This window comes from Pygoscelis adeliae, unplaced genomic scaffold (assembly GCF_000699105.1).
Source record: "Pygoscelis adeliae isolate BGI_AS28 unplaced genomic scaffold, ASM69910v1 Scaffold227, whole genome shotgun sequence".
Lineage (NCBI taxonomy): Eukaryota > Metazoa > Chordata > Aves > Sphenisciformes > Spheniscidae > Pygoscelis > Pygoscelis adeliae.
In genome coordinates this window covers 1,283,264-1,292,205 of record NW_008825100.1, presented here as the reverse complement: position 1 = coordinate 1,292,205, position 8,942 = coordinate 1,283,264, and the positions used below count along the sequence as shown (strand labels likewise).

The following is an 8,942-nucleotide window of genomic DNA, read 5'->3' as shown; positions in this document are numbered from 1 at the left end:
GTCGGCCGGAGGCCCCAGTCTCCCGCCGCGCCTCCTCACGGGGGGGCAGGACGCGGCCTCTCAGCGCCCTCGGAAAGCACCCCGGGGTACACAGCCCGCTTGGCTCAGGAGATCATAAACGTCGCGTTGTACGTCCGTACAGTCGTACAAGAAGCCGGTTTTACAAATACAGCTGTTTTCAATGCCTGAACTGATAATGCTTAGGCACTGGATAATACAGACCTCACTCTCCCTGTGTTATGCTTTCAAATCAAGTCGTGATGCAGAGTAAAATTACCTGTTTCCATCTTCTCCGACAGAAATACTTCTACAACTGTGCAAGCTTGCAACGAAAGACTATTTTCCTCCGACCAACGTGTCAACTAGCTGAGACGTTTTCAGCTGCGTGCTCAGGACTTCCCCTTGAGAAGGTTACAGTTTTAGCTATTTCTTGCTGCGTATTTTACTAATGTGCCCAAATATGAGACACTAAAATAGCAGATAAATGAAAATCTCCCCCCCTAACTTCACTGAAAGTTCATTGAGGAAATTGATAATAACCAAATGTCATTAAATATGACAAGCATGGGCGGATGTCAGCTAAATATATGTGTCATCAGACACACTGCTGAGCAGACCCATGGGGATGCCTTTGTTTCTCAGCGGGTGATTAATCTTTCATTTCCTAATGCACTGTTCTCTCAACAGTTAGCCCAGGTACATGCTCTCCTCCCTTGCTGTAACCCAGGTAAAATACCTGGCTTTGATTGCAGATTAGGTAGATTTATTCCTAAACTGTACAGCTATGATAAGAAAGTAAAGGTCTGTATGGCTGGTTACAGGATAAAGGCTTGGGAACTTTCAGTGACAGTCAATAGGACTCTGCTGCAAAACCCAGCCTGCAAAGCTTTGCCACAGATAAAATGGGAGCCGGTGAATTGTCAGAGAGCGGTCTGGCATCGGTCAACTGGCTTATCGGGACAGAAAGTGAAACAAGAGACCAAAAGAAGTTGGCGAGATTTGACCTTCACAGCTTGTTTCAGTGTGCAGAACAGCACAGTCATTTAGAGACAACTGGAATGTTGGTATCTTACTGCACAGAAAAGGGGGGAAACTTGAAATAGTGTAAAACATGAAAACAAATACAGTCAAACAAAATCACAGTGGGAAAGTCATCCTAACCCACATGGAAACCAAACAGTGCCCAATACTAAGAAATCTGAAACTCAAGGTAGTAAAGTAGTACTGCCTAGTCAGAGTGTGGGAATCTTTTAAAAAAAAAAAGAGGTGGCATGGGGTCCAAATCACCCCAAATTGTGGCGTTGCTAGGAAGCTCCTAAATTAAAAAAAAAAATACAACTATACGTATCTAAACCAGGAGGAAAAACCTATACAGAAGAATGCAGAACTGAGCAGATGGTATTTTTATATTTTATTTATTAGTTATATTCGGTAGCCTAACGAAAATGGTTTAACTCACTAAAAATTATGGCTGCATTAAGTGAAAGCTCTTTGTTTCACCCCACCACAAAGGTAATTAGCAGGCTATTTAGACAGTGCAGAGTAGCAAGAAAGTATCTTTATGACACAATTTAAACCATATATTGGAAGCCATGGGAAGAATATAGTTTTATAGTTGCAAAGCTGACTTAAAAGTTGTATATAAGCTCAAACACGACGGAAGGCAGAGAACCAGGATCCCATTATCAGAGATGGCCACAGGCACTGTTACTGTCCATTTGCTCCAACGCAGCTCTGAGCATTCAGCACTTCCGCAGGGTTACAAACACAGCGGCATCCACGTACCCCCTCATACATTATCCATGCTAATTTCATGTCTAAACCCCAAACCACTAATGCCATTTCTACTCCGAAAAGGAAAAGAAGCAAAAGATCATAGCCTGGTCACAGCTGATACTGTAACAGCTGCGTAAAAATTTTCCAGCAGATGGGTTACGTGATGCTATCCATGATGACAGACATAATAACACAAAGCTGAAGTTAAGTGTTTGGTAAAATAAAAGCTAGTAGTGCCTCTATCGGTTTGGGTGGTCAGACTGAAGACTTGCGGGAAAAAGTGCAGATCAGATTCACTGGCAAAATAAGACACACAATTTGATATTTGACAAGTGCAACAAGTACTGATGCTGCACTCACAAGACCCAAATTCTGTAAAGGTTACACATATAGGGAAGCATTATTCAAGGAAGTAAACGATGCCTGAAAAGAACATATATCGTTTGATGAGAAAAGATTGCTTTTCTTAGCTGACTGCGAAATACAAGTGATTTAAGTACAGCAGTTGAACAAAGTAACTTCTTTCTTCTTGGTGCTTGAATAGTAAATCAATTGCTACATGTTCAGTTCCTACACTTAAGAGCTGACGGTTGATAAATTTCTTTATTCAATTCCTCTCGCTTTCAATTCTGATCGAACTCGCTGCAGATAATCAGGATCAGGGTAACCAAAACTAGGAGAAGAAGAAAAGAATTGTTTGGGCTACTTCTGCAATGAAGCACTTCACAGTTCTACAGAACCTTCTCATCAAAATCTCTTAAAACACTTTACAAATTGTATGCACTTGCTTTTTTACTCTATAAAGGCAATAGACCCTATTTTACAGGTCAGAGAGGTGGTACAGACAGGGTAAAGCTAACAACTTACAAAAAGCAGCTGCTGAATTTGGTTGTCCAAACTGACTCTAAGAACTTGATTTTCAAAGCTGCCTGCTGTCTCACTTGAAAGTGATAGGGCGCTTGGGTATGCATCTTTCTAAAAATCAGACCTGAAGGGTATCCAAGCAGGCATTCAAAACACGAATATAATGGCACCTCTGGATTTTAAGTAGCGCGTCACCAAAAGTGTGTATGAAGCAAGTGGTAACTAGGGAGAGCATTTGGGCAGAGTGGGAGATAAAGTAAAACCGATACTTTTTGCTCTTGTATGATCCTAGTCCAGGAAGGAGGATCTAGACACCAAGCTTTAGAGCTTGCAGGAAGACACCTGCCCCTAAGAGGCTGCAATAACCTTGAAAGGACTGTTCCAAGCCTCCCTCTGGTCTCTGTAAGATTTTTTCCAGGAGCCAAACAGTTTACTGATATAATCTGCAGTTAATCATATCTTTAAGAAAGGTCAATTGTATGTGTATCAAGGGGTGGGACGTAGCGATCCTGACCGAAAGACCATTATACATTGAGGAATTAGAGATCCACGTAACAGTCAACCTGGGCGGACCCAGGCCTGTGCGGTGCTGTGCCGCACTGTGCTGCACGTGTGGTGTGGCCTTCAGGCCTGTGTTGTGCTGTGCACCTCCTGTGGCCGCATGACAGACTCAGCCAGCTCACTTTAAGAGAGGTGCTGCGGGCAGCTCCCACTCAGTACCGGTGATTACACCACCTGCATGTCCTTGCCATTATCTAGAAGTGCAGCAAGTCCTCAAGAATTGCTGAACAGAGTTGTCTTCAACTAAGAAAATCCTGTAATAGCTCAAACAACCAATACGGGGTAACCCTTTCGATGGACGGGTTCGGCACAGTGTCCTGTGCTCTGGTCAGAGGCCCACTGAATGCTGCACAACTCAGGGTTCCTAGCATCTAAAAGGACATAACCGTATCTATACTACAACCTCTTTCTCCTTGCTGTTAGCTCTAATAAGTAGAATTTCAAATCATATTTTACAGAGTCTGAGTGCCGTCTTTACCGGGATCATAATGGACCAGCACCTCCTGGTGCAAAACAGCAGGTAACAGAAGAGGCTGAGATCAGGAGTCCAACCTTAGCTGCTATGAAGAGCTTGCTGTCCTGTCCTGTACTAGAAGTAGTTTCTCATCAGAGTAGCTATTGACTGAGTAGATACTTTACACAACTCACTGGTTGAATGAGTGGCCTGAGGGGCAACAGAAGACTAAGCTCATCCTTGTTCCAACTGTCCAATTGGTGAAGGCAATTCAAGTCTGGATCCATAGAGCATTCCACAATCATTTTGTTAGTGACAAACCAGGACAGATTCTTCAGATTTGCCAATGGCTTGCACTGCTATAAAAAATCTGAAAGCTCTCATGTGGAAAATATTCAGAGTAGCCTTCCTGCCACATCTGATGGCAATAAAATTACATAAAGAGAATGCTACTTACTTGGTAGGCCCTCCAGTCGTGGAAGTTTTGTGGTGAATATCATTCCATGTGATAACACCTTTTGCACCAGTAGTGCATGACTGCCCCACTGTGAAAATCAATTTTTGGTTAAAGGCTCTTTTGAGGAGCTGCAGAATTTCTTGCCCTTCCTTATTATTAGGTAAATACGCTGTTCGAGAAGTTGCATAATAAGGTTTCCCTGGGTTTGGATGGTTGCTCTGTTTTGTAGAAAAACAAAACAAAACCACATTGTGTATCATAAACGCTTTGAAAGTGTAAAAATCATACATCCCTGCTTTTGCAATACTGTCTTTGATTCAGAAGGACACAGCATGACTGATGACTGATTTTGAGGTGTTTTTTTCTCATTAGACAATTTCTTTCATATAAGTTTCATTCACATTTCCTTGTCATCACTCATGCATCCATTGTTAAATGTTTTTTCCTCTTTGCTCTCTCAAACGCATGTCACCCCACCCCTGACTTTTTCATTTATCCCGTTTTCAGTCCTAGTCGTGACTCTAAGCACGTAACATAAGCTGATTTCTCACCTGGAAAGCTTACAAGCCAGCCCGCTATTCATTTTTGTCCACTGGTGTCAGCAGCTAGGAGAATGCCTCAGAGGATCCTCATTATACTCGCAAAATTTTGTTTACATTATATCACTCCATAGATTTCAGTTCAGTTATTCCCCATGTACAAATTAAAGACAGGTAGCTCTCTCCTGGTGCATATAAAAAGAAGGGCTACCATTTGACTATTTAATTCCTACTATATTACTTAATTGCACCCCAAAATACTGAACTAAATACTTGCAGATTTGTACAGAACAAAGAAACATCTCTCCTGGACATGCATTAAAATGATGGAAAAATAGTTAATTTTACATTCAATGTTGGTTTTGTTGTGGGAAAAATATCTTTTATGAATCTTTAAATATACTTACAGTTTGAATACCACTGCGCATACTATATGTAATCTGAATAGTACCACAATTGGGATAACCAGGGAGAGCAGAAGATAGTAATCTAGTTGACATTGTTCCCTCTGGTTGGTCTCCTTTCATGGGTCCATAGATGGTATTACAAACAGGACAAGTTTGCTTGTAAGTCATGGCCTGGGCGATGCAACTTTTGCAAAACGCATGATTGCACTTTCTCAGTATTTGTTTATTATTAATTCTCTCCATGCAAATTGGACACACATCTTTGTCGTCTTCTGTCTTTGCCTTAGACTGTTCTTTGGAAGAAAGATTATTCTTTTGCCTGCCATTGTATTTCTTCTCAGATGCTCCTGAAGCTTCTTGATAGCTGAGATGAGAGGACAGTGCTGTCCTATTTTTAGTTTGTGTTGAGTCTTCAATGTTAAGAAGGTTCGTAATGTGCTTTTCAGCAGCATAAAGATGGTTTGGTAAACCACTTAAGATGAATTTGTCTTCCTCCTTCCTAAGTTTTACATGCAGATCTTCAAATTGTTTTCCATTAAGTAGCGTATTTAATCTTTTCTTCTGATCTTCTGAAAGCTTCAAGCTGATGAGTTTTTCCCTTAACATTGCAGAGGCATTCTGAAATGCATTGACGAAACTTTCAGTAGCATGTGAGGACATATCACAAGTTTCGATCCTGGGCCTAAATATTATGAGCGTCTTCTGGCCATATGAACTGTCTTTCTTTTCTATTACCGTATCAAATTTGTCTTTAATGTCTTCCATTTCTTTGATTAATATTTTTTCCAACAATTTAAACACAGAAGCATCAACTTCAATTCCATTCCTGTATTGGTACAGTCCAGATGATATTTTCATATTCTTTCCAGCTTGGTGGTTCTCACCTTCCTCTGCTAGAAAATTTTTGGCAGCTAAAATCTCACTCGCTGGACCACGGAGTAGCAATTGATTCCCTTCCTTTTTTGCAAGAAGATTACTAAACCTAGCATTTAACTTCACTATTGTCTCATTTAATGTGTAACTGTTTGTTACGAGAATTTTTTCCTGTTTCAGACCTTCTACACTTTTCTGAAAAGTTGTGATAAAAAAATCCTTAGCTCCTGGTATCGATGCAGGACTTCGATCAGAAGTGAAACATACTGATGTGGTTCCACTGGAATGAACTTTGGTTCTTATACTTGCTCCAAAACGTTCACGTAGTACTTTGATTTGTTCTTTGCAGGTATGACTGAAATATTCATAGAGAGCTGACAGAACTGTAAGCTCATTCATTTCTTCAGTATTCAGACAATCTTCATCTTTCAAACCATTCTTACTTTCAGAATGTGAAAAATCATGGTTTGGGTCATTGTCTGCAAGGATATCCTTAAAGTAGTGATAAGCTTTTTCAATATCTGCAAAATCTCCCGTCAATTTCTCAGAGCCATCAATATCAGGATTTCCTTCTCGTTTTAAATTTGGACATATAATGGTAATTTTCTCCCTTTGCTGTTTAGTGAACATACTGGTATTCAAAGTTGCAGATACTGTAAGAAATATCTAAAGAGAAGACAAGAAGGCATCAATAGTTGTTTTTTCTAAGGTTCTCTGCTTGCTGTTTCTATATTTTGAGTAAGGAAAAGCTCTGTACATCTCAATAGGGTCAGATTACTACATACACATTTGCACACAGTGTTTCTTTTATGTCATGTATACTGACATTACACACACGTAAGTAAAGCAATCTGCTTCTAAGTCAGCAGCAAAAATGAAATTTGTTAATGTCATCAGCATTTCAGGAACAAAGACAATAACTTTGCTACTTAGTTTGAGACTGTGACCAGTAGCCTCTGCTCCTGACCTCTGGTAATATGGTTAGCATAACTAACGCTGTTTTGTAAGGCAAACAGTCATTCTCTGAGACCGAGCTGGTCACGTATTAGTCCCTTTTCCCCTCATTATCAGGCCCTGAAGGTCCTGCGCACCAAGTAGACGAAAACAAAGATTTCTTCTTCCCCTCCCTATTGTCCTCAAGGTTCTTGGGCACCAGGCCGCCTACTCCCCTCCTTACCGGCCTTGAAGGTCCCAGGCACCCCGCCAACCAGGTGGTGATGACCCCGTCACAGAACAGGGAAGTGTAACAGCACACAGAGCACTGTATATAAAATCAAGCAGTTACAAGTCCTAAGTGGGAACTTGGACCACAACTGCTGCTGGACAGTGAGACCCGTGATCCTCCAGTGGCCAGGGACACCTCCACCGTCGTCTGCTTCCTCCAGAGACTGAGTGAATGACTCGTATTCTTTTATGTGTTTTTTGAGTCTAGATCATGATTTTTATGTCGATATGCAAGCCAACTATTAAGATTTGACCCGATCTACAGGGGGTCCAGGTGATTAGAAACCATAAGCTAAGCTGTGCTATAAAATTCTGTGCTCCACTACTTATAAAATTGTACTACACTGATTCTGCTTGTAGAAATCCTGTGCTATTCTGATCATTAATTCTACGCTATGCTAATCATAAAATCCTGTTAAAAAAAAAAAAAGCTGTAATTGTAACTACAACTTAGTGCCATTGTCATTCTGCCAAGGATCCCCAAAAGAACCTGTCTGTCTCTGTCTTGGATGACAGAGACACAACATGTTTTAACAGCACATGTAAGTTATATTACATTGTCCTTTAATTATATTAGACTTTCTAGTTTTCTCTACTATCTTTCTTTAAAACCTTCCCAAAAGTCATGCTTTAGTAACTCAGGATTAAGGCAGAAAACAGGATTCTGAAAAATAATAACAAACGTTCACATCTCTACTTTGCACAGACAGAAGGATGGGGAAATTTGCAGTATACTGCTCCAGATGTCAAATAACCAATATGTTGGCATGTGCTATGCCTCAAAAGCTACATCTATGCTGCTATGCAAAACAGAGTAAACCCTCTGGGCCAGATATCAGTGTCTTGGTAGAGCCACATCATGTAACACGTAGCCTGGCCCTACTCCATATCCCTAACACACAGTTGATCTTTTCTTCTCTGCATAACTTCTAGTTCAAAGTGTCTGAAATAATGTTTGTTGTGCTACATCCCATCAGAGCAGATTTTTTTAACACTGAAGTAAGGGATGGAAGTAATTAGGGCTGTTTGAAGGTGCAAAACATGCTGAAATAGTGTTAGAGGTCTGTGTAGCAGGAAGGGATTCAAATCTCACACAATTTTTCCACTTGCTTCCACCAAGCAGTCCTTGGTGCATACTATCCCCCAAGACCTGCCAGGGTGCCGCTTTGGGGAACAGAGGTTGGCACGTGCCAAAGCCATGCTGGAGAACATGCTGGCTGTTAACATGTGTGGATGACCTGTGGTCCAGCACTCAAAAGTTGCTCCCTGCCCCCATTTTGTTGACTAAGATAATGTAACTGACATTTGCTTGGCATGAAATATTGAAGTGCAACATAAAGCAACGCAAAGGACTCATGGAACTACAAGCAAGGCAGGTCATGTCACTGCTTGTTACTGCTCTTCCTGATGTACCTTTTTGGTAATGACTTCTTTTGTCCTGTCTCCATGGCCTTTGGCTGCCTGCTGCTCCTGCTGAGGTGGGGAAGAGCTGGAAGGGACGAAGTAGCTGGGGGAGGCCTGCTCTGTAAACTGGCTCTTGCTCAGGTCCCCTTCTCCTGGCTGGATGACTATCTTCAGGCGTCTGGCACCGATTTCCAAGATATGATCCGTGCGGGATTCCACGCTCTTCTTATCTGCAGTAATTTGGGGACAGGAAGATGAGGCTGATAAAGTTACCTTAAAACTTTTTGGCTACAAGCGGCCACAGAGATCACCTGCCCTTTGCCAGCCCATGCACTGCCCAGGGGCACAAGATGGTGCCCTCGGCGGCCATTTCCCGCCCCCTC

The 8,942-nt window shown here is 41.6% G+C and overlaps 1 protein-coding gene across 1 annotated transcript; it reads right to left on the bottom strand.

Annotated features, from left to right (window-relative positions):
- Positions 1 to 1,426: 1,426 nt before the first annotated feature.
- Positions 1,427 to 8,929, bottom strand: DTX3L (deltex 3 like, E3 ubiquitin ligase). The gene is made up of 5 exons (XM_009327163.1): positions 8,875 to 8,929; positions 8,569 to 8,789; positions 5,059 to 6,597; positions 4,113 to 4,330; positions 1,427 to 2,449 (listed from the first exon to the last, which is right to left on the bottom strand). The coding sequence occupies exons 1-5, from the start codon at positions 8,927 to 8,929 to the stop codon at positions 2,380 to 2,382; spliced, it is 2,103 nt and encodes a 700-aa protein (XP_009325438.1). The 3' UTR covers positions 1,427 to 2,379.
- Positions 8,930 to 8,942: the final 13 nt, after the last annotated feature.

Bases quoted from the DNA above. Each gene is read 5' to 3' on its own strand.
- DTX3L (XM_009327163.1), bottom strand. From the start codon at position 8,929: ATGGCCGCCGAGGGCACCATCTTGTGCCCCTGGGCAGTGCATGGGCTG. The intron at 6,598-8,568 runs GTACATCAGGAA...TCTTCTCTTTAG, and splicing joins AAGAAGTCATTACCAAAAAG to ATATTTCTTACAGTATCTGC. The intron at 2,450-4,112 runs GTAAGTAGCATT...TTCTTCTCCTAG, and splicing joins ACGACTGGAGGGCCTACCAA to TTTTGGTTACCCTGATCCTG.